Genomic DNA, 26,376 nt, shown 5'->3' on the forward strand with positions numbered 1-26,376 from the left:
ACGTGACCTATGATCTAAAACGTGGAACTTTTGTTTGGAAACAGTTTGCAGACATTTTATTACAGGAAATATTTTTTTTTCCAGCCTGCCCTTTAGAATGCGACACAAATCTAAGTCACGTTCATGCAATCAAACACAGATAATCTGATGGTAATGAGGTTGCAAGTCACGTCTGTAGCAATAAGACTCATATTTGACTAAGACTCATATAAGATTCAGTCATATTCGTACCTGCAAGATATTTACAGAAAATCACAAGAGACATTGAGGGGTGACATTGGAAGTATTGTCTCGCACTCACTAATGGATCAAACCCATAGGGCTCGATTCACAAAGCGGTGCTAACCCAGTTGGAGACTTTAGGCGTGATAACCATTGCACCACACTGGTGAAAAGCCAGTTTAGGCGTGATAAGTTTAGGTGTGATAAGTTTAGGCATGCTAAGTTTAGATAGGTGTAGATAGCGTGCAAAGTCCCGCACGCAAAGCAGCGCCATTAAACTCTATGCGAAGTGCACCAGACTTTGCTAGCGCAAAACTTTTGATCAGCTGTGCACTGCGGTGCTAACACAGTTGGTGCTTAAACTTATCATGCCTAAACTTATCACACCTAAACTTATCATGCCTAAACTTATCACACCTAAACTTATCACACCTAGGGCTCGATTCACAAAGCGGTGATAACCCAGTTATCACGCCTAAAAGACTTTAGGCGTGATGACCTTTTCACCACTGAGTTATCACCGCTTTTTCCTGCTCTTCGCGCGAAGTCACCGCGCGTACGCGCGTTCGCAAAGTCCCATAGGGTTTAATGGGAGCTTCGCGCGAAGCTTCGCGCGAAGCGTCGGGTGCTGCGCGCGCACTTACGCGCGTACGCGCGGTAACTTCGCGCGAGTTTCTTCTTATCACGCCTAAAGTGAGTTTAGGCGTGATAAGGGGCTTTTCACTGGCGTGCAAACACTTTGCACCGCTTTGTGAATCAAGCCCCTAAACTTATCATGCCTAAACTGACTTTAGGCGTGATAAAGGGCTTTTCACCAGCGTGCTAACTGTTAGCACCGCTTTGTGAATCAGGCCCATAGTCTTTAAGGGGAGTGCGATAGCTGAAAAGAGGGATGACGCCCTCTATGCAGTATTCAACAAGGGAGAAAGCTGGCACATCCAAAATCAATCTTAATTAGTTCCATGTAAAAATATGGCCAACGTTTCGGAGCCGCGTAGGACCCCTTTATCAAGACAATATCTGCTCTGAGGCAAAGATCTATTTGCTGCTGTGCAAAAAATTCTGCATAGGAATTCGGGAGTCTGGCTCCTCTTAAACACTCGCTGTCAGTGATGTGTATTCATCTGAGGTCAGCAGCATGAATGTATTCATATGCATATATGAATTCCTATGCAGAATTTTTTGCACAGCAGTAAACAGATCTTTGCCTCAGAGCAGATATTGCCTTTATAAAGGGGTCCTAGGCGGCTCCGAAACGTTGGCCATATTTTTACATGGAACTAATGAAGATTGATTTTGGATGTGCCAGCTTTCTCCCTTGTTGAACATTGGGGGGTGACTCACAGAGCTTATCTATTGAATTATCTCACCTTAATTAGTAACTGACAATTTATCTCTCCTTAAAGAGGAACGGTAGTAATTAATCAAATTCCTTATTTAGTCAGTGTTTGCCCATTGTAAAATCTTCCCTCTCCCTGATTTACATTCTAAAATGTATCACTGGTGGTGACATCTTTAGTTCTGCCAGGTGATCTGTATGGAATGTTCGTTACTGAGAGTTATATACACAGAGGGATATACTTGCTTGGCAGTTGGAAACAGAAGTTATTTCCCACAATGCAATGAGGTTCACAGACATCAAAGTGTCAGCACCATGGTCATGTCCATCACACTGTGGGAGGGGTTTCACCACAATATCAGCCATACAGACCTCCCTCCCCCCGATGATCTATTCGAAAATAGGCAGATTTCTCATGGGAAAGGGGGTATCAGCTACTGATTAGGATGAAGTTCAATCCATGGTTAAAGTTCCTCTTTAAGTAAGCTTATGGTGAGTGATTGTAAAAAAATGCCATTTACCAGCTCTGAATCAATCAATGCTCATAGCCTAGCTATCATGCTTACAGGGGCACTATGGCGAAAAAATTGCAAAAATTAAAATATGTGCAAACGTACAAATAAGAAATACGTTTTTTTCCAGAGTAAAATGAGCCATAAATTACTTTTCTCCTATGTTGCTGTCACTTCCAGTAGGTAGTAGAATTCTGACAGAAGCGACAAGTTTGGACTAGTCTCATGGATTTATTTATTTTCAAAAGCACTTAGTGAATGGCAGTTGCTCTGTCCAACTGCCAAAAAAACTGTGTAGGGAGCAGGGAAGTAGGCCAGCATCATTGTTTAAATCCTTTTTAGGGAATATCTTTATAAAGAATAAAAGCCTTGCTGAGAACCCCCTATGAAGAGATGGACTAGTCCAAAACCTGTCACTTCTGTGAAATTTCTACTACCTACTGTAAGTGACAGGAACATAGGAGAAAAGTAATTTATGGCTCATTTTACTCTGGAAGAAACGTACTTGTTATTTGTCTATGTTTGCACATATTTTAAATTTTACAATTTTTTGCCATAGTGCCCCTTTAACTTCATTCATTCAGAGTCTACTACTAGCACACCTACAGCAAGAATGCAGCCAGTTTCGGAAGTTGAGTGAAAGCAAAGTCAGAATTCCTTATCTACGGTACACACTGTCTATGGGGTGGTGGCTCAAAGTATGCAGATCAGAGGATCGTACTTCTGGCCACACGAGTAGCATTATTTTAGAATGACGTCAGGGGTAGCAGCACCTTTCATCATTCCTCTCTATAGAACCTCCAGACGTGGAGAACAACGTAGCAATGGGAGTGAATCAAGGTTAAATTCTTTTTTTGAGAAGTGGAACTGTAAACCCTACTACCACCATGCATGCAGAGGATAGTTTTAGAGAAGAAGATAGAGGATAGTTTTAGAGAAGGACCCAGAAAGATGTTCTGGAGAAGGTGGCTACACAAGAGACATTCTGATGGCATAAGGTAGAAGTGGTGAAAGGAGTTCGTAAAAAAAAAGTGGAAAACATTGATGACCATCTTTCTAAAGCTGTACCTACGAGCTGAACATGCATGTATTTATCCAGGAGAGGGGGCAGAGGAGTAGGAGAACACAAGCAAAGGGAATACTATGGTACTTTGACATGTGGCTAGTTCTTCAAGCAGGTGGAACTGGCAACAACTTTACGTGCATTATAATTTGTCCTTGATCCAACCATTAACAATGGCATCAGGAGACAAACCCCTCATGTCTGCTCATTGCTTGAATGTAATATTGATCTGTATATGGCCAGCTTTACTATAGCTTACAGAACAATGCAGAAGAATGAATGCCTGATATGTTATATCTGTCCCTGATTAGCAATAGTGGCTTTAATCAATCTGAATATTGTTCTAGGTGTCCCACAATGAATAGACTGGACACGAGCAGCCAGAAGGACTCAGGGCAGCCAACACAACACAAAGTAAGTACTTTGAGTATAGGAGCCAGTATGAGGGGGAGATATTTTAGTACACGTTGTTTTCTTTGGGATTAAAATAATAGAAACAGATCTCTGTCACTTAGCTTTATTTTCTTTGGTGTGAACATGGAGGATGCCCTTCTGGATATCACAAATGATCTGAATAGCTGCGAATGTGTGTAACCTGGCATAATCTACTAGCAAATTTAAAATGGAATTAAAAGTCCCAAAGCTCCCTAAAACCATGAAGGTTCCTGTATTTTTGCCAAGCTATATTTGAATAAGGTTGGTCAGGCAAGATCAAGAAGACTTAGAAGGACAATTATCACAAATGATTTCTCACCCTTTTGTGTCATGGAATGTTATTAATTCAATTGCTTGCACACTGTTAGAAATTTATACATTTTAGTCATCATGTTAAATCAAGTTGTAATCAGCAGTGCTGTATCTTGTATCAGTGTTCATATTTCATGTATATCATTGTCTGTATCATTATGTATCCCTTGTTTGTTTTCTTACATTGTACAGCGCCACGGAATATGTTGGCGCTTTATAAATAAATAATAATAATAATAATAATAATAATAATATAGCAATCTTTAAACCCCAAACTGGTTTTGGTTTGTTCCTTAGTGTCTGTAAAACCTAAATAGTTAGAAACATAAATAGTCCTGCAGATGAAGATAAAGGCTCTTTATTTTGACTTCAGGTCTGCTTTCAAAGCAAGCTTTCTTGTATAATTTCAGAATCAGAATCAGAATCAGAATCATTTATTTTGCCAAGCACGGCTGGGCCGTGCCCGGAATTGGGTTTGGCAAGTACAGGGCTAGTGTGAGAACAAGCAGGACATAACGATACATATATGTAAGCAGACAGACAATATAAAGGGTACAGTTACAGCATTTGGCCACATTTGAACACGTATATATGAAGTGTGCACCCGTGCGGTCAGGCTCGGTGCTACCAGACACCGCTTGTCGCGGTAGGATGAGGAGGGATCTAAGAGTTCTAAGAGTTCAGATAATTTACGGCTGAAGGGAAGAAACTGTTCCTGTGCCTTGTGGTCCTGGTGTAGATGGATCGGAATCTCCGGCCTAGGGGGAGCCTACTAAAGAAGCGGAAACCTGGGTGGGACGGGTCATTAGCGATTTTTTGAGCTCTGGAACGCAGTCTAGAGTTGAAAATCTGGTCAAGAGAGGGGAGTGGTTTCCCGATGATTCTCTCTGCTGATCTGATGACCCTCTGCAGTTTGTGTCTGTCGCTGGCGGCGGATCCAGCATACCAGACCAGGATGGAGGAGCAGAGGACAGATTCAATTGTGGCAGTGTAGAAGCTCGTCAGAAGCTCGCGGGCCATACCGAACTTCTTAAGTTGGCGTAGGAAAAATAGCCTCTGCTGGGCTTTTTTCTGGGTTGAGGTAGTGTTGGCTTTCCATGTCAGGTCCTTAGAGATTGTCGTGCCAAGGAGGCGTGCACAGGGGACGTTCTCAACTACCGTGCCGTCAATGCTGATCGGGGGTGGGGTGGTGGCGCGTTTCCTAAAATCAACAATCATCTCGACCGTTTTTGTAGTGTTGAGGACCAGCCCGTTCTCCCTACACCAGTGGCAAATTCTGTCAATCTGCTGGCGATACTCCTGCTCATCATTACCCGAGATGAGGCCAACGATGGTGGTGTCGTCGGCGAACTTGAGGACTTTGACGGAGTCCGCAGTGGACCTGCAATTGTTAGTGTATAGGGAGAATAGGAACGGCGACAGTACGCACCCTTGGGGGGCTCCTGTATTGGTGGTCCTTGGTTGGGAGATGATAGTGTCCAGCTTGACGGCCTGGGATCTATTCCTTAGGAAGTCCGTGATCCAGAGGCGGAGGGTGGGGTGGACTCCAAGGGCAGCGAGATTTTCCTGAAGTATTCGGGGGCTGATGGTATTAAACGCCGAGCTAAAGTCGAGTAGAAGGATCCTGGCGTATGAGTCAGGTCTGTCCAGGTGTTCATTTACAAGCTCCAGGCAGATATTTATGGCGTCATCAGTAGACCTGTTTGCTCTATATGCAAACTGGAACGGGTCCAGCAGGGACTCGGTCGATTGCTTGAGGAAAGGCAAAACCAAGCTTTCAAAGGCTTTCATGATGACTGAGGTGAGAGCCACCGGCCTGAAATTGTTGAGGTCTGAAACACCCTGTTTTTTGGGGACCGGGATGATTGTAGACCTCTTGAAGCAAGCAGGGACCCTGCCTTCCTGAATGGACTTGGTGAAGATGGATGAGAGAATGGGAGCAAGCTGCTGTGCGCAGGTTTTCAGACAGGCTGGTGACACTCCATCTGGGCCTGAGGCTTTCCTTGCGTTAATCCTCGACAGGTGTTTCCTGACATCATCCTCATACACCGCTAGGGGGGGTGGGCTTGCATGTGGGGGTTCTAAGTCGGTGGCCGGAGGCTCTGGGGACCTTGCTGGGTTCTCAAATCTGCAATAGAACTCGCTGAGGTTCTCAGCGAGCTCGGTGCTGGGAGTTGCATGCTGCGGAGGGGGCTTGTAGTTCGTGGCAGCCTTGAGCCCCTTCCAGACAGTTCGTGTGTCTCTTGAGGAGAGGTTCTGTTCCAGTTTTTCAGCGTAGTTCCTTTTGGCGGCCCTCAGTTCCTTGTTTAGGGTGTTTTTTGCCCTCCTATACTCCTCCTGGTTGCCAGACTTGAACGCCAGTTCTTTGCTTCTGCGCAGATGCCGAAGTTTATTGGAGAACCAAGGTTTGTCATTCGGGTAGTGTTTGCGGATTTTTGTTGGTACACACTGCTCCTCGCAAAAGCTGATGTACGAGGATACAACGTCTGCCCACTCGTCTAAGTTCGGTGTTTCCAGAGCCTTCCAGTTTGTGCAGTCGAAGCAGGCTTGAAGTTGTTGTTTAGCCTCCTCTGACCAGACTTTGCTGGATCTTAGGACTGGTTTTGCGGTTTCCAGGCGTCTCCTGTAGGTGGGTATCAGGTGAATGATGCAGTGGTCCGATGAGCCCAGTGCAGCTCGCGGGGTTGCCTTGTAGGCATCCTTCAGGACCGTATAGCAGTGGTCCAGAGTGTTGGCGTTCCTGGTGGGGCAGGTGACATGCTGGTGGTAGCGCGGAAGTTCATGGCGTAAATTGGCCTTGTTGAAGTCCCCTAAGATAATGAATAACGAGTCCGGAAGGGACGACTCCCACTGTGTGATGGTGTCGCTGAGCACACTCAGGGCCGTTTTGACATCAGCGTCAGGAGGAATGTACACCCCAACAAGGACGTAGGAGGAAAATTCCCTGGGTGAGTATACGGGTCTGCAGTTAACCAGAAGGAGTTCCAGATCAGGGGAGCAACTCTTGGCAAGAACAGAGGTGTTGGGGCACCAGGCAGAGCTGATGTAGAAGCAGATGCCACCCCCTTTTCTTTTCCCTGAGAGCGCGCTGTCGCGGTCTGCCCGGATGATGCTGAAGCCATGGAGATGGAGAGCACTGTCGGGGATGTTGTCGTGCAGCCATGATTCTGTGAAGCAGAGGACTGGGGTGTTGCTGCGAAGTTCCCTCTTGTTGCTGAGGAGCCGCAGTTCGTCCAACTTGTTTGGGAGAGAGCAGACATTTGCCAGGAGGACAGCGGGGATGGCTGATCGCAGTCCTTTCCTTTTCAGTCTCGCATGGGCTCCGGCACGACAGCCTCTCCGTCGCTGGCCCCAGCGGGGCCCTGACCCAGGGGCAGTGATTTTTTGGACATGGCTCCAGACAGAGTCGAACAGGAATCTGTCCTCTGGGTGCAGGGCTGCGCTAGGCTCCCATTTTAGGAGCTGTGGTCTAGTGTAGGTGATTTGTTTCTAGATTTGCCCAAGGACAATACTTAGAGCATCAATAGCTAGCAAATAGAGGTGTAGCTATGGGGGGCAAATGGGAACATCTGTCCCCGGGCGCAGCAGTGTCAGTGCGCTCAGCACAGCCGCTGCACCCCCACGTGCATGAGAGGCGGCTCGCTGGCTGCCCGAAGTGCCCCTGCTTCTCTGCCTCCCTCTGCAGAGGAGTGTAGAAGTGTTAACAGCAGCAGAAAAATCGGGGCACAAATGCGTTGGAACCTGCTGCACTTGTTGCAGTGTGATGATATTTTCCTCTGCAATGCAACGTACTTGGCGTGGAAGGGCCATAAAAATCAATACAAAGTAACAGGAGATTAACCACATAAGTACTGGGCACTGTATATATACTGTACATGGCTGATATTTCAGCGTATATATACACCTTTCTTGTACATCTTTGTTTATTTGATTCAGAGCCTCACGTACTTTTCACAAGGTTTGTATGCTGTATGAAGTACATAAAAAAATTTATCAAAATAAATAAAAAAAATGCAATTTAATAAAAAAATACAAAGTCATAAATGGTAAAAAAATGTAAACAATAATAGCAACATTAAATAAAGTACTACTCATGTAATAAGATATGAATAAATGCTACAATAATAGTCATGATAATTAAGGTTTTATTAATTTGTTTTGTATCATCATCAGAATCATCATCATCGAATACCTGTTGACGGTCCTTTTTTGAAATAGTTAAACATTTTGACTTGAAGTTTGAGCTTGTTTTATGGGGGGTTTTTTGTTGTTGATTTGTTTTGTTAAAAGGGAACCCAAAGTGGAAGGCATATGGAGGCTGCCATATTTATATCATTTTAAACAAATACCAGTTGCCTGGCAGTTCTGCTGATCCATTTGGCTGCAGTAGTGTCTGAATCACACACCTGAAACAAGCATGTGGCTGATCTAGTCAGATTTTTGTCAGAAACATCTGATCTGCATGCTTGTTCAGGGTCCGTCGGACGACTAGAGGACCAACTTATAACAGTCGGTTTGCACGATCCAACCGCCTGATCAACTCACACACACACGTCTGTTGGGCTGATATCGTGCAGTTGGCTGTGTGTGTACAACGTCATTTGATCAACTTCTACTTGTTTTGAATGTGGCCATATCGTGCAATCCATCATTCCACTTGCACATGCAGTATGTAGTTGGTTTGTCGTGCAATCGTTTGGTCATGCGGTTGGTCATGTCGTGGAGTTGGTTGCACACTTTGTTGGACATGTGTACAAGCCCTACGTGTATTAAGGGGCCCATACACCTAACGATTTTCCCGCCGATATACAGCCGATTCGATCACAGTGATCGAATCGGCTGTGAAATCGCCACGCACACCGCTGACAGAACGATCGATTTCCGTCCGAAATCGATCGTTCCCGTCGATTCCTGTCGATCCATCCGTGCGGAAGATTTTTCTCAATCGCCGGCGGGTCGGGAGTGCGTCGATAGCGGCATTCGAATGCCTGACGGCCGACGCAATACAGCGGGTATACATTACCTGTTCCGGCGGCTTCTTTCCGCGCTGGGTTCCGGACCGGCTGCAGCTACACAGAACTTCCTGTCCCGGCAGGAAGTTTAAACAGTAGAGCGCCCTCTACTGTTTAAACTTCCCATGGACAGGAAGTTCAGTAGCTGCAGGACCGGTCTGGAGCCCGGAGCGGAGAAGAAGACAGCGGGGACCAGGGGACACGCGCCGGCCGGAACTGGTAATGTATGCCGGGGGCGGCAGCTCCACAGATTGTGATCGGTTTCAGGCTGAAATCGATTCACAATCTGTTTGCAGTAAAGGTGGCCATATGATCCCTCTCTGATCAGATTCGATCAGAGAGGGATCTATCTGTTGGTCGATCTGATGGCAAATCGACCAGTGTATGGCCACCTTTAGAGGCAGAGGATCTGCAGGACAGCCAGGCAACTGGTATTGTTTAAAATTAAATACATATGTCAGCCCCTATATTTCTCTCATTCAGGTTCCCTTTATTGTATGGGGTTAAATATTTTGTACCAAATAGCCCTATGTGTCCTTACAAAACTATTCTAGGATTGTGTATGTCAGGCTAACCATGCAAAAGCTTTGACCAGCACATGTGTCTCACTAGTACTTAAAGTAAAGAACTTATATAGATTAAGAAGTCTAAAATCTTGATATTTATTGCAACTAAAATCCCCTTCTGATCCCTAGTTAAAAGGATCTGTTGTACTCCAGATATCTCCCTCTGTTTTGTTCAGCACCAGAATAAGGAAACTCGTTTTCTGTTTTGCAGGACACGTTTAAAAGCGAGCAGACGCCTTTACACAGTGATGAAACGTGTCCAGTGTGCCTCCAGACCGCCACCTCACCTGTCCAGACCAACTGCAGCCACTTATTCTGTGGTGAGTCACATTTACATTGCATCAAATGTCATAGCTTTGAATATTATTTGTATCACTGCCTGTGGTTAAAGCAGGCTGGGTTATCACTATTACTTGTTTATTGGCTGAGTCAAAAACACAAAGCTTGTTTAAACAGAGAACACTGCAAGCCCCTGACTGAAGCTGATGAGTTGCAGAATGTACATTTTCATTGACTTCTGTTAAAGTGATGAGGTGTGAATGAATCATTTGAGGTGCTATCACATAGTTTATATTCATTGAGAAACAATAGTAGAAAGTTTAGTATTAAAGTGAGCAAGGTGAACACAGCCACACAGACCCCACTGATGAGCTATTTGAGAAAAGGTACAGATTCTCATGATAAGGGGATAAGCTACTGATTGGGATGAAGTTCAATCCTTGGTTTACGTTCGTCCACCTGCAGCTGCGCACACCTACCACAACCGTCTCACTAAGCAGCGACACACTAAGCTGCCTCCCACAACTGCGCTACTCACACCACAGGTGCTTCCGGGTCTATGCATATTGACAACCTTCTTTTAGTATATAGGATTCCTGGCAAATCAGCTGTTGAATGCGCAGTTGCGGCTTGCTATCTGTGCAGTAACTGAACTGGCCGCAGTGTGTCCGTGCATAATTACATCCTCTCCTTAGTCTATAGGATTAGCCCTGTTTTCTTTGTGCCGTGTCATCTTACCCCTCACCTTCTTCCCCTCAGTCCTCCCTGAGAACAGCATCAGCTCCAGATACCTGAGCACAGAGAGGAAAAACCGTAATCATTAATACTACACTACCAAGAAAGAGCAGGAGCAGTGGTCGATGCAAGACACTGAGTGGGTTTTCTGGAGACGGAGTCCGCAGTGGCGTAGCTAAGGAGCTATGGGCCCCAGTGCGAGTTTTACATTGCCCCCCCCCCCTCATGCACTCTATACATAACAACCTGCCAAGGGCAACACAGTGCCAGAGGTGTAATGCTAGGTACACACCACACAATTTTCTGGCAGATTTACCTGCCAGATCGATTATTTCCAACATGTCCAAATTTCAACAAACTCCTTGATTTTCCAATCGTTTTTTTTATCGATTTTAGTTTGGTTCTATGAAAATGAATTTAAAAAACGATTGAAAATAAGATTTAAAAAACAATCACAAAATCGATCCAAATTCAGATTGTACATGTTGGAAATAGTCGATCTGGCAGGTAAATCTGCCAGAAAATTGTATGGTGTGTACCTAGAATAAGGAGGGGATGGGGAACAGCTTGTTAATGATTACTACCATTCAAAGTATCTATAGAAGTGATTATTACCAGCACAGGACCAATAAAGAGCTAATACTGTGATTGAGGGAGGGCCCCTCTGGCTGAAGGGCCCCGGTGTGATCGCAACCTCTGCATCCCCTATTGCTACGCCACTGAGGGTACGAGTGGTGTCACAACCTCTGCAATAATTAACCCTACTCCACTTTTATGTGAGTAATGACTTTCACCTCTGAAAAAGGCCGTATTTGCTTTCTACAGGAAACAGCTTTTCAAAAGCACCGCTACCAAGGCCGAGGCTACAGAGTCAGAACATGTGACTGATGCATCGTGCATGAGCTGGTGCCAACCAATCACAGCCTCCCCCTGACACACACACCCTCCTTCCGCCTTCTTTTATGTTACAGTGCTGCAGAAGGATATGGTAACAAGCCAACCACAGCAAATACACACGATCCACAATGCAGCTTACGCTTATGCTGTAGTAGTAAGCTGAGTCCTGGTAAACATTTAACAGAGAGCTGCTCAGATCCCACTCCTAACCTGTAAACTTGTGACAGTGGAGGATTCACATAGACTCAGCTGTACATAAACCAAGGAAACTTCACAAGAAGGTGGGAGGAAGCAGAAGGACACAAAGGCCTCGGTTCATCATTCTCTTTGAGATAACTTTTTCCAGTTTGTTAAATTACCGAATTCGAAGTTTAGCGATTTCTAGTTGTATTCATCAAGGTTTTTCGGCATTCGGTGTGAATTCGATAACAATTCGGTAAACATTCGGTAACGTGTCGATATTTCCATTTTACAGCGGTAATTTAACACAAGGCCATAAGATTCCCATGGAATTGTGGGTAAAAGGCAGTCCTTTGAGCACTACGTAGCAACATTCTGAATAGGGCTTAACACCTGGACCAGTATTCTGGAAGTGGTCGGGACACTCCCACAATTTGATAGGAGCCTTTTCTAAAAAAATTATAGTGCAGCTAGCAAAATTAGTTAACCCTGGCACTGCCTGTGTTCTCTTACAAGATGATTCAAGAGAAATGCCGATGTCCTGGTATAGCAAATAAATCCATTCTCTTGCAGATTGATATGGTTCTAGTCCTTATTCTTGCCCTTCTGCGCGTTTGAATCACTCTCAGCTGATACATAACCACTTCAAATGGCTCCATCTTCTCTGTCAGCAATGATCTGACAGGAATAACGACAGAGCAGTGAAGGAGATAACTAATCCTAAATGTAACGCTAAACCACGCCTGTCAGGAACCGGCCCGCGGCACGCCTGCGTATACGGTTCCCGACTGCGGGTTTGACCAGATTACGCGGGGAACAGCCTTATTTAAGCTACAAACAAGGCTGGAACCCCTCAAACACTTCCCACTGCCACCACTAGCGTTGCTAGACACGTTCACTCAGCTATCGAGTGCTCAATACGCAATCTGCGTTTTCGTATTTGGGTCAGCTTTGCGCTTAGGCCAAATACGGGAACGCCACGCACCCACACACACACACACAGTTGCAATCTTACACTGTCGTGAAGCAAAGACCCACTAACAGTCGTTCCGAACGATACTGTTAGCTACTCGCACTGGCGTTGTTCGTACGTTGGGTCAGCTGCGCGCTTAGGCCAACGTATGACAAACGCCCCCACACACAATGCAATTACAATTTCATACGGTAGTGTTGCTCAAGCGTACAATTAGGCATGAACTTATACACGGTTACACTTCAGTCTCTTCTAGGCTATGAGTGTTAGTTTAGTACGGCAGAAGTCAAACTTGTTAAATAATAATTTAATATTCTAGAAAAACATAGAACAATGCAGAACTTAATATATACAAAAAGATTACAAAAAACAAAGTAAAAATGTTACAAGATAAAAGTTACAAAGATAACACACACGGATATTTGCGTAAAAATAAACGGGGGAAAAAAGAACGTTACCAGCTTAGGTTAGAACGTTGTTTGACGGGAGGACGCCGTTTCGACCAGAAGTCGCGATCCTCCCTAGCTATTCGCTACCTCCGAGAGAAGACGGTCACTAGGCATTTGCCTCTGCTTTTTATACTCTGAGCTACGCCTGGAGGCTGCAACTTACTTGGGGAGGGGAGGAACTAGGTTTTAATTAAATCTCAGACATATTCCATTTCCAGGTAAAAGTCTACTATACATCAAAGATTGTGAAGTTAGGCTTTCAACTCCAGGTGAAAACTTGATTAAGGCGTTTTCCTGTCTCCGTTCTCAGACATAAATGGGATTTCCAGAGATCCACATACATGAAAAGGGTACTATAGCACACACACAAAACAAAAGACTTCCTTCACTTCCAATCTCCCCAGGTTACAGGTGACAATTGATTAAGGCTTTCACATTGCAGCAGGATGTCCTGTGTGATAGGTGACTGGTCGTATTCACTGAAGACCTCTTTAGATGCAAATGTAGGTCTAGTGACCCACCCACACAAATACAGGAACAGTCAATGAATCTAGCCTGCATCTCTACACCTTTGACATACCACAGCAGATATAAAAATGGGAAAATGAAAATATATTACTGTATTATCCTTAACAGCATCAGCACCCCAATATATCTCCACACCTCCGCCGTTAACTTGGTGCAAGGCAGACGATCTTCCCAGATCATCCTGCCAGCACCTACACTGTTGGTTCTGCTTGACGGGACAGCCCGTCCGCATTCCCATGATTGCTCCCCTTCCAGATGGCGCTGGCAGGTGAATCTAACGCATCATCCTGCCAAAGCCTACATTGACGGCCTGGCCGGGTGGGGAAACCCTTTAGCATCCTCAGGAGGGTTCCCCACCTGTCAGTTAGCTCCAAGCTACACGACTGGAAAGCTAGGTCAGGTTGCTGCAATGTGTCGTTGCCCTTGGCAACCTGACGTAACCAACCAGGGGAATGTGGGTCAGTGGCGACCGTGAATTCGCAACCATAGAGACTGTGCTGCAACTGGGGAAGGGTTCCAACCGTCGCTACACGCACTCTCTCTATAGTGGCAGGAGCTATCTCTCGGTCCCTTTGGGGAACGAGTATCTGCCGGTCTGCCTCCTCCACTTCGGACAGCTCCGAGGGAATAACTTCCCAGAACCCTCTCAACCTGCCCCTCCCAGCTGGTGACCTGTTGGCTAGCCCCCTGAGCTCTTCCAGGCTGCTGTCAAATCGAACAGCCCCAGAGAGCTCAGTGCTGCCTGTCACACATTCTAGGAAGGCTGCAGACGGAGAGGCTCCTGGGCCATCCGGGCCAGGTTCCGAATTGGATGTGGCTGACCCAGCAACATTTGCCACTTCGGTGGACAGTCCCTCTGCTGTAGACCCGCTAGCACTGCGGGTTACCACTGCAGCTGAGGGAGTGCCCACCTTACACACATCATAAATCACGTCACATTTTGTCTTAAAACCATCTGAAGGGGAAAGATCTGGCCTGGTGCCGTCTGCCCCTTCAGTGGACAGTCCACCTGCTGCAGCCCAGCGAGCACGGCTGGTTACTCCTGCAGCTGACTGAGTGTCCACCTGACACACAGCATTATGTAGCACAACACATATGCCATCAGCATTATCATCCCTACATATATTGTCATTTGGGACATCACATAAAACCTCCACATTATCTGTATCATTACACACATTGCTACTCAGCACTTCACAATTATCATCAACAGTTCCTGCATCGATCGCCTCGATAGTCCGTGCGTCATAAATGACATCATCAGTTTCTGCATTCTCTGTGTCAACAGGTCCCACTCCAGGCCTAGGCACTGGAGACTCACTAGGGCTGGCTCCTAGTACACAGTCCATAGCCCCTGGGGCCTCTCCAGCACTCCCCACTTGCACAGCATTATCAAACAGTACCTTGCAAGAGTCCAGAACTTCTGCTGGGGATGCAGGCTCCACAGGGTTTGGAGTAGGCTCATACCGGGCCACTAACCGTCCCAGGTCAGTACCCAGCAAAACGTTGGTGGGGATTTTGTCAGTTACCCCAACTTCTTTCAGTCCGCTGCCGGCCCCCCAATTCAGGTGGACCAAGGCGGTGGGTATGGCTGGGGTGACACCCCCAATTCCTCTGACAGCAATCATTTTCCCAGGTATGTACTGCTCCGGGTTCACAAGCTGGGGATGTATGAGAGTCACTTCTGCTCCAGTGTCTCTCAGCCCAGTGGCAACTGTACCCCCAACCGTGACAAGCTGCAGATTCTCTGCATAGCCAGTGGCATTCCTGGTAGCACACAAAGCCGTTGGGACTTCACTGGCGTTTGAGGCCTCACTGGATTTTGGGGCCTCCCTTTTCCTCTCTGGGCAAGTCGTGCTGATACGACCCACCCTGTCACATACAAAGCATTTCCGAGTGTCAGGTTGCTTGAATCCAGGAGACAGCGGTGCTTGCCTCCTATGGGTGCTGGGTGAAACAGGTTTAGCAATCTGTTCTCCTCTCCAGCTGGGCGTAGTAGTCCTCCGGGACTCAGGTGCTCTATGGGCGGTGTAGGCATCGGCCATTTCCGCAGCCTCATCCACTGTCTTTGGTTCTCGATCCAGCACAAACAGCCGGACCTCAACAGGACAGGTGTGTAGGAACTGGTCTTTTATCATCAGCTCCTGCAGGGCATCCAAGGTTTTAACTGACAGTCCTTTTAGCCACTGCTGGAAGGCAGTGCGCAGGTTGCAAGCACGATCCAGGTAGCTGTCATTAGGACCTCGCTGCACTGTCCTGAAACGTTTTCGATACACCTCTGGCGTGAGGTGGTATCGTGCAATGATGGCTTTCTTAATTGCCTCAAAGTCTGTTTCTTCCTCCTGGGGGAGACTCACAAACGCCTCCAGGGCCTTGCCTCTCAGCCCTGGTGTGAGGTATCTTGCCCACTGCTCACGGGGCACCCCATACTGCCGACAAGTCCTTTCAAACCCCTGTAGGAAAGTGTCTATGTCAGAGTCTTTGTCCATAGCGGGGAACTTATCCAGGGGGATTCTGTGGACTCGCTCACCTTCGCGTTCTGCGGGTCCAGCAGACCGGTTCTGCTGCTGAAGTTTAGCCAGCTCCAGCTGGTGTTGCCGTTCAGCTCTTCCCTCCTCTGCCCGGAGTCTGTCCCTCTCGGCCTGGCGTCTTTCACTCTCGGCCTGGCGTCTTTCACTCTCGGCCTGGCGTCGCCGTTCAGCTCTTCCCTCCTCTGCCTGTCGGTGCAGTAGGATCAGCTTTAGGCGCAGTTCAGGATCAGCCGAGTTCAGTAGCTGTAGATCAGCTTCCAGAGATGGCATCTCCCTGCTTGGTGGATCGTCCAGGACATCGTCTCCACTCGCATTCTGTGGCGGGAGCGATTCCTCCTCTGGCGTGTCGTGAGCTGCATCCGCTGACGTTGAAGCACGGGCTCGCTCTGCCTCATCATACTCCTCGAGCGCACGAACTAACTGCTCCTTAGTCTGGCCGCTCACCGTCTCGATGCCCTTGTGCTCACACAGGTTGAGTAGTATCTCTTTGTTTTGCCTTGCATAGCTGGATGCTTTCTGAGCCATCGTGTTGCAAAAAATAAAAAGAAAAAAAGGGGGGAAGGGAAAGCAAAACACCAAGTGTGTATCTTTGAACAAAAAAAAACGTATATAGTTTCTGCACTGAGTAGACTTCTGTAGGCTAGTTGCTTCTAGCAAGCTTCCAGCCTTTAGTACTCAGAATAGCGAGCTAAACTGCGTACTAATGTACTAAACGATCCCACCACTGCCACCAATTATGTCAGGAACCGGCCCGCGGCACGCCTGCGTATACGGTTCCCGACTGCGGGTTTGACCAGATTACGCGGGGAACAGCCTTATTTAAGCTACAAACAAGGCTGGAACCCCTCAAACACTTCCCACTGCCACCACTAGCGTTGCTAGACACGTTCACTCAGCTATCGAGTGCTCAATACGCAATCTGCGTTTTCGTATTTGGGTCAGCTTTGCGCTTAGGCCAAATACGGGAACGCCACGCACCCACACACACACACACAGTTGCAATCTTACACTGTCGTGAAGCAAAGACCCACTAACAGTCGTTCTGAACGATACTGTTAGCTACTCGCACTGGCGTTGTTCGTACGTTGGGTCAGCTGCGCGCTTAGGCCAACGTATGACAAACGCCCCCACACACAATGCAATTACAATTTCATACGGTAGTGTTGCTCAAGCGTACAATTAGGCATGAACTTATACACGGTTACACTTCAGTCTCTTCTAGGCTATGAGTGTTAGTTTAGTACGGCAGAAGTCAAACTTGTTAAATAATAATTTAATATTCTAGAAAAACATAGAACAATGCAGAACTTAATATATACAAAAAGATTACAAAAAACAAAGTAAAAATGTTACAAGATAAAAGTTACAAAGATAACACACACGGATATTTGCGTAAAAATAAACGGGGGAAAAAAGAACGTTACCAGCTTAGGTTAGAACGTTGTTTGACGGGAGGACGCCGTTTCGACCAGAAGTCGCGATCCTCCCTAGCTATTCGCTACCTCCGAGAGAAGACGGTCACTAGGCATTTGCCTCTGCTTTTTATACTCTGAGCTACGCCTGGAGGCTGCAACTTACTTGGGGAGGGGAGGAACTAGGTTTTAATTAAATCTCAGACATATTCCATTTCCAGGTAAAAGTCTACTATACATCAAAGATTGTGAAGTTAGGCTTTCAACTCCAGGTGAAAACTTGATTAAGGCGTTTTCCTGTCTCCGTTCTCAGACATAAATGGGATTTCCAGAGATCCACATACATGAAAAGGGTACTATAGCACACACACAAAACAAAAGACTTCCTTCACTTCCAATCTCCCCAGGTTACAGGTGACAATTGATTAAGGCTTTCACATTGCAGCAGGATGTCCTGTGTGATAGGTGACTGGTCGTATTCACTGAAGACCTCTTTAGATGCAAATGTAGGTCTAGTGACCCACCCACACAAATACAGGAACAGTCAATGAATCTAGCCTGCATCTCTACACCTTTGACATACCACAGCAGATATAAAAATGGGAAAATGAAAATATATTACTGTATTATCCTTAACAGCATCAGCACCCCAATATATCTCCACAACGCCCACTTTCTTTTTTCATGAATTGCACTTTCTTCCGTTTTAGCGAATCGTTACCGAATCGTTAACGAATGTTCGCTAACAGCTGTAGATAACTTTGATGAATCCTGAAATGAAGTTAACAAATTCGGTATTTTACCAAACTGTTGTTAACAAATTTGCTAAGTGTTGATGAATCGAGGCCAATATCAAAATCACAAGATGTGATCAAAAGTCAGAGGACTTAGGCCTCGATTCATCATTCTCTTTGAGATAACTTTTTCCAGTTTGTTAAATTACCGAATTCGAAGTTTAGCGATTTCTAGTTGTATTCATCAAGGTTTTTCCTCATTCGGTGTGAATTCGATAACAATTCGGTAACCATTCGGTAACGTGTCGATATTTCCATTTTACAGTAGTACTTTAACACAAGGCCATAAGATTCCCATGGAATTGTGGGTAAAAGGCAGTCCTTTGAGCACTACGTAGCAACATTCTGAATAGGGCTTTACACCTGGACCAGGATTCTGAAAGTGGTTGGGACAATCCCACAATTTGATAGGAGCCTTTTCTAAAAAATTATAGTGCAGCTAGCAAATTAGTTAACCCTGACACTGCCTGTGTTCTCTTACAAGATGATTCAAGAGAAATGCAGATGTCGTGTTATAGCAAATAAATCTATTCTCTTACAAATGTATATGGTTGCAGACCTTATTCTTGCCCTTCTGCGCCTTTGAATCATTCTCAGCTGATACATAACCACTTCAAATGGCTCCATCTTCTCTGTCAGCAATGATCTGACAGGAATAACGACAGAGCAGTGAAGGAGATAACTAATCCTAAATGTAACGCTAAACCACGCCCACTTTCTTTTTCATGAATTGCACTTTATACCGTTTTAGCGAATCGTTACCGAATCGTTACCGAATGTTCGGTAACAGCTGTAGATAACTTTCATGAATCCTGAAATGAAGTTAGCAAATTCGGTATTTTACCAAACTGTTGTTAACAAATTTGCTAAGTGTTGATGAATCGAGGCCTTAATGCACAAAGCATTTACCATGAGTTATCTCCAGTTTTTAGTTATATCACCTTATCTGTATAATACTTGTTCAGTATTATTATTTACCGGGTCCCGTAAGTTCTGCCAGTCGCAGCCAGTCTGCACAAGAGAAGTATTTCCAAAGTGAGGCAGGCACACCATCCGTTTCTCGGGGTGCTTGGCGAGCTGGCATAGGCAGTGCCACACTCAAAGTCCAAACTCACAGATCTCACCAGCACACCACAGGTTAAAGCGCACCTTTTATTGTGCCAGTATCCAAAGAATCCAACAATTGTTTCGGGGCCACGCAGGGTCCCCCTTTATCAAGGCATATGGTTACATCACACATAAATGATCATTCCTCTATATACACACCTAATCACCAACCCCACCCGAACAAAAGTGACCTCACGAATGACATCATGGTTATTAGCATAAGTAAACACAATCTGTTTGATCCCAATGCTATCCATCATGGAGTTATTTACATTATACACATACATAAAAATGTGCACCACCTAACTCTATCTGCGTACCTACCATTATCAGGTGCGCCCAGATCGCTCCTGGCGTGCTCGGGTCAAATTGTTATATTCAAACTTCCTGAGCCTTCCTCCTCCGTCCGTTACCCATCTTTGTTAGCCTAATCCAGCGGAGCGCTCGCCGCCGATACCGCCCATGGGCGTGAACACCGTTCGTTTCGCCGCTCCAATTGGCTAATCAGCACGTTGATACATGATGACGCGTATGCGGCTTCCACGTCGCATGCGTCACATAGGGAAAACAACACAAGCGTCTTCCGCATTGTGTAGTAATGGAGCCAGGCGTGCCAGTGCGTCCTAGCCCCGCCCCTCCGGTATCCGGCCATCCAATCAGAGAGATGAGGCGAGCGTGTCAATAGACCTCAACCTCGCCCCCATCTCTCATGCTGTCTCTGACATCACGTGGCGCCCCACACATTATGTACCTAGGTATTACTGCCAAATAGCATCAAATGATGCCAATTTACGGCAAGAATACCCATTCCCTTTATAACTGTCCACAGGACTAGCAATTGCACAGCAGTCGATCAGTGGGGCAATCATCCCCACATCAACTGTGCGTAGGTTACTTCAGGTGGGGAAAGTTTGAAGCTGAATAGAATATTCAAATAATTTTAGTTACTCACCACCTTACGATCTCTGGGGCACCTCATAATGAGAGACGCTGTCAAGGGAAGCCGGGGGGACAGGGAAGCGGACCACCCTGAGATGAAGGGAAGGCTCTAAGAAAGAAAGAGGGAAACAGAATTTTTATGTCACTCATATTGCAACAAAACATGATGATGCAGTGAAAATAAAAACAAGTTTAAAAAAATCCAAAGACATCCTGCAATAAAAAAGAAAGATTAATGTCAATATGATGACGCTTGCTGGTACATTATCGTTCCCCTAAGAAACATGTTAGAGGATTGTTCTTATTTAGACCCTTAGGGACTACCGTCCCCATTTCAAAAATCCAAAAGGCTTCTCGCTGCAACAGTTTTCTCTCCCAGTCGCCTCCCCGTTTAGGCTTATTAACTTGTTCTATGACTACCCCTCGTATTTGGTGAGCTCAAGATTCTCACCCTTTTCTTTGGCAGCCAAAGAAAAGGGTGAGAATCTTGACTACACCAAACCGGTGGCCATACACTGTGTGGAAAACAACCATAGAGCTCACCAAATACGCTGCTGGTGAGATCTGTGAGTTTGCACAAGAGAAGTGTGCTCTCCGGCGGCGGCTACCCATCTCCCCGGTGGAGAAGACTGAGGATGGCGGCGTGGGAGCGATCTGTGTGCATGGGGCTGGAGGAAGCCCCAGGTATGTATAAAACTATTAAATCTCGTCTCTGGTACACTTTAAGGTCGGTGGTCAGGAGGAAACTAACTTACTAGTATATTTTTGGGATGTGGAGGGAGGAAATCTAAGAGAAAATATGCACTCCATGGCTATAGTCTCGTGGCTGAGATCTAAACCTGGGACTGTAAATGATCATTTAGTTAATAATTGAATGAGTAATTAACCCCCATGCTGCCCAATACTAATAAATATAAATGGAAAAAAAAAAAAAACAAACATTTATACGATAAAAAAAGTGACTTCAAATCATCCTGACTTGCTGTGTTCGGAAATCTATATATATAAAATCGTATGTATGCATGTATGTGTGTGTATATGTATGTACTGCGATCACTCGAAAACGCCTTGACCGATTTGAACAAAACTTGGCATACAGATCCCTTACTACCTGGGATGATATGTTCTGGGGGTCTCGCGTCCCCCCTGCACACCTGGGCGGAGCTACAAACAGCATATCAGATTTCACCTATTCATGTCAATGGAAAAAAATGTAAAAGGCTGCCATTCTAACAGTAATCAATCCAGAGTCCCCACACTTGGCACAGTTGGTCACTTGGTGACTGAGGTTACAAATCCAGGAAAAGTGGGCGGAGTATAAAAGAGCCAATCAAATTTCAGCCATTCATTTTCAATGGGAAAATGTAAACTGCAGCCATTCTTAGACTATTAATCACAGGGGTCTCAAACATTGCACAGTTGGTCACTGGGTGAATAGGATTAATATTCAGGAGAGTGGGTGGAGCCTACAACAGTCAATCGAAATTCACCTATTGATTTTCAAGGGTAATATTTACATTGCTGCCATTCCTACACTCTTAATGGCTGAAGCCTCAAACCTGGTACAGTCGATCATTGGGTGACAAGGGTTCAAATTCTGGAAAGGGGGCAGAGCCACAAACAGCCAATCAGATTTGTTTAATTTTTATGAGAATATACAAATTATTGATACCAAAAACCCCAAAGCTCATAAACTTGTTCATTGAGTGACTGCATGTCAAGGTCAGAAAAAGTGGGCGGAGCCAATAACTAAACTTTTACATAGGAAAATATAAACTGCAGCCATTTTTACACTGTTAATAGCAGGGTTCTCAAACTTCACACAGTTGGTCACTGAGTGACTGGGATTAATATTCAAGAAAGTGGGTGGAGCTTATAAGAGCCAATCAAATTTCACCTATTGATTTTCAAGGGGAATATTTACATCGCTGCTATTCTTACACTCTTAATGGCAAAGGCCTCAAACCTGGTACAGTCGGTCATTGGGTGATTGGGTTCACATCCTGAAAAGAGGGTGGAGCCACAAACAGCCAATCAGATTTCATTTCAGTGAGAAAATTTAAATTGTTGATGCCAAGGACCACAAAGCTTACAAACTTGGTTATACAGTGACTGTGTGTGACAAGGCAGAGCCAACAACTTAATTTTTTACATGGGAAAATGTATACTGCAGCCATTCTTAAACTGTTTATGGCAGGGTTCTCAAACTTGACACAGTTGGTCACTGGGGGACTGGAATTAATATTCAGGAAAGTGGGTGGAGCTTACAACAGACAATCAAAATTCACCTATTGATTTTCAATTGGAATATTTACATTGCTGCCATTCTTACACTGTTAATGGCAGAGGCCTCAAACCTGCTACGGTCGGTCATTAAGTGACTTGGATTCAAATTCACTAAAAGGGGAGGAGCCACAAAGGGCTAATCACATCTTTTTGCTGGATAAACTGCTTCCATTCACACAATTTTGATGCCAGGAACCTGAAAGCTTAATTGAGAGACTGTGTGTCAAGGTGACAAAAAGTGGGCAGAGCCAAATACAAATTTTGCAGGGAAAATGTAAACTGCAGCCATTCTTACACTGTTAATGGCAGGGTTCTCAAACTGTGCACAGTTGGCCTGGGTGACTGTGATAAATATTCAGGAAAGTGGTGGAGCCTACAAAACCAATAAAAATTCACCTATTTATTGTCAAAGGGAATATTTAAATTGCTGCCATTTTTGCACTGTTAACACAAGTAGCAGAACAGGTTTGAAGGCTTTACGGCTGAAAGCTTGCTTACTCTTTTTCTTTTAAGTTAGCCAATAAATGGTATCATCCTTATACAAAACTTCTTGCTTTTAATTGCCCAAGACTCAAACCTGGTAAAGTTGGTCATTGGGTGAATTGAGTTCAAATTCAGAAGAGGGGGCGGAGCCACAAACGGCCAATCAGATTTGTTTCATTTCAATGGGAAAATAAAATGATTGATGCCAAGGACCCCAAAGCTCACAAACTTGGTCATTGAGTGTTTGTGTGGTAAGGTTAGAAAAAGTGGGCAGAGGCAACAGCAGCCAAATACATACCCGGAAAATGCCGGGTCATCAGCTATGTTTCTATAAAGAAGGTGAGAAATTAAGATCACTCATGCATCAGGGCTAATAGTGCCAATACAAAAATAGCAGTAAAATGGACATAGCAATAACAATTTATCAAAAAACACTGCTGTAAAAAAATATGCTCTCAAGGTGGTCCAATGACAGCACCCGGGCCCCTGGATCAAACTGCTTTATTAGCTCTTTATTGGTGCTAATCTGGTAATGATCATCTCTATATGTGCTTTGATTAGTTGTAACCATTAATAACTGTTCTCCTCCCCAGCTTACACCTCTCTGACACTATGGCTGTCCTTGGCAGGTTTTGGTGCTCCATATCAATTGTTATGTATACAGTGCTTGAGTGGGGCCCAATGTAAAACTTTCTCTGGGGCCCAAAGCTTTCAGCAGAAGAAGAGTAGAGTTCTGGTTCACCATGAGCTTGCTGGGTAGTCTGTAACTCTGGGGGTTTCAAGTCCTACTACATAGAGCCACATTAATCCATGCCATGCATTGATGAGGATCAAGTAGTCTGAAACAGTCTGTATGCATGTTGGATTATTGTGGCTCTGTGCAGTTACCAAGCTGACACATCATTGCATTCCAGTGGTTCTGGAGGCGTGTTTAGCTTTCAGGGACATCAAAGAGATGATTCAGGAGGAATGTATTTTGGGATACTTCATATACACTCACTCCAACCTGAATAATCACAAATACCTTCTGTTTTAAGAAGGCAAATTTCTGTTTTGCATAGTATTTTAGTAAGAGGGCTTTTTGGTCTCTTTCAGCCCCTTACACACTCCTAGGAGTTCTGGTCCACCATGGGCTCGCTGGGCAATTGTTAGCAGAAGAAGAGTTAATCTTTATCTTCTGTTTGCATTGCATCACCTACAACCCATGGTGACATGGCGCATTGCCCAGCCTCACCTGACCTAACATAATCCAAGATGAGATTGCTATTTTAAAGGTTTTCTTTCTGAAAACAAGACTTTTTAGTTATTTTTAAATCCTTCACGCTGTTTGGCAATAGTACTAAAATTTGTGCACGCCTGCTGGCATTATTCTTATCAGTGATGCTCAGCGCCACCTGCTGTCTGATTAGCTCGCTTGACACTAAGGTAAAAATGTTTCCCGTCCTAAAGTGAATATAGCGTTTGTGTAATTTTACTTAATCTGTTTACCACTGAAAAGAACATTTTTTTATTTAGCTGCTTATGAAACCTTACATATACACTCCTTTATTTATTTATTTATTTATTTTCACCAATTGGTAATATTTTTGTGAGCAGCTGACAGAGGCACTTTACTGCTAGGTTGGCCCTAAACATAACTGCTAGGTTGGCTCCAAACACTTTATTGTTAGGTTGGCTCATTTGTGATATTTAATATTTTCCTGATTTTTTTTTTACAAAAAAATGATTCTTTAAAAATAAAATCTTATTTTATTATTGAAAAAATAATGAAAACAAAATAATACCACACATTCTCTTAAGTTAAACTTGTTGAATTGGGTTGAAAAGTGTGCACATGTAATAATGGCGCCTGGATAAAAGGGCACAGGGGATTACCACTAGAAGAATATTGGTAAATGTTCTACTATCTTCCGATATTTTTCTACTTTTTTCCGATTGTAAACTACTGGTAATCTTTACTGCTATTTCACTATGACCTAACCTAACCCTACTTTCATACAGAACCCTCCCTCTTCCCATGTCTATCCCTAATAACCTCCCTGGTGGTGCCTAACCCTCAACCTCCCCCTCCCCCTCGGTAGTGCCTAGCCCTCAACGCCCCCCTCGGTAGTTCCTAACCCTTAACCCCCCTCCCTATGGTGCCTAACCTGAGAAGGATATGGAGGCTGACATGTTTATTTCCTTTTAAATAATGTACTTTGCCTGTCTGTCTTGCTGACCCTCTGCCTCTAATACTCTTAGGGCCTGTTTCCACTACACGCAAATTGGATGCAGAAAAACTGACTCCAATGAATGCCGATAGGAAAATCTGCATCAGAAAAATTGCGTTTAGTGGAAACAGGCCCATAGACATTCATTGGAGTCAGTTTTTCTGCATCCAATCTGCGTGTAGTGGAAATAGGCCCTAAACCATAGACCCTGAAAAAGCATGCAGATCAGATGTCTATGACAAACCTGACAAGATTAGCTGCATGCTTGTTTCATTTGTGTGATTTAGACCGTACTGACCAGAAACATCAGCAGCACCTCCAGGCAACTTTTATTGTTTAAAATGAAATAAATATGGCAGCCTCCGTAGGTCCCACACTTTGGGTTTCTCTAAACCTTCCCCCCACCGGAAATTGGGCGCCTGGAAATTGAGGCGATAAATAGCGGGCGTGTGCCCAAAATTCCATCTATTGCCACATTTTATTGGGTGCCTCTGTGCACCCAAATTTCCCTCTATTGCCGCTGATCGTGGCTCTTATAATGGGTAGCCCATGGCGGTGCCCTTCTTTCCACTTTGTGCACTCTTTTTTTCTGATTCGTGGAAAGTTGCCATAACAACCAACCTGCAACCATTAAGGTTTTATCATATTATAGAAAAAATATTTTATAGGTTTTAAAATGTTAATGTCTGTTATCCCTCTTTTTTTCATTGTTTTATTAATTGCGTCCTGAATTTCCTAAACTTTTGGCATCACTTTTTCCTGAGGTCTTTTTCTTGAAGCAAACATGCAGCCCATGTGTATAGCGCAAAGAGTGGATCAGCGCAACACCAGGCCGCCTCTGAATGGCCTCCATCAGAGATGCACTGAGCCCCCCCAGTAACTACAAACGCACCTTGAACCCAAACAGAAGCTCTGCATATACACCAAAAGCATGGCTGTTAAGTGGGAGCAGCTGACCAAAAAACGAATTACATTAGTACATAGCAAGGAAATGAGCAGCGCTACTTAAAAACAGACTAGTGCCTACCTGCAAAAGAGTGCAAGCCCCACTTGTGGGGTCGAATACACACCGAGCATACACATGACCTGTCTACCACTAGAGGAGGATGTTG

The 26,376-nt window shown here is 44.9% G+C and overlaps 1 protein-coding gene across 4 annotated transcripts in view; it reads left to right on the forward strand.

The window, feature by feature from the left end:
• Window positions 1–26,376, forward strand: part of LOC137522440 (E3 ubiquitin-protein ligase RNF170-like) — a 77,598-nt gene that overhangs the window by 33,037 nt on the left and 18,185 nt on the right. For 3 of the 4 annotated variants that reach the window (XM_068242501.1, XM_068242497.1, XM_068242500.1), the window contains 2 exons: window positions 3,484–3,550; window positions 9,673–9,781. In XM_068242501.1, coding sequence (XP_068098602.1) covers window positions 3,484–3,550; window positions 9,673–9,781 — 176 coding nt within the window. Of the gene's footprint in view, window positions 1–2,458; window positions 2,516–3,483; window positions 3,551–9,672; window positions 9,782–26,376 lie in introns of those variants that run through there. The other variant, XM_068242498.1, reaches the window with a different exon arrangement.

The sequence above is a fragment of the Hyperolius riggenbachi genome, chromosome 6 (genome assembly GCF_040937935.1).
Source record: "Hyperolius riggenbachi isolate aHypRig1 chromosome 6, aHypRig1.pri, whole genome shotgun sequence".
NCBI classification, from domain to species: domain Eukaryota; kingdom Metazoa; phylum Chordata; class Amphibia; order Anura; family Hyperoliidae; genus Hyperolius; species Hyperolius riggenbachi.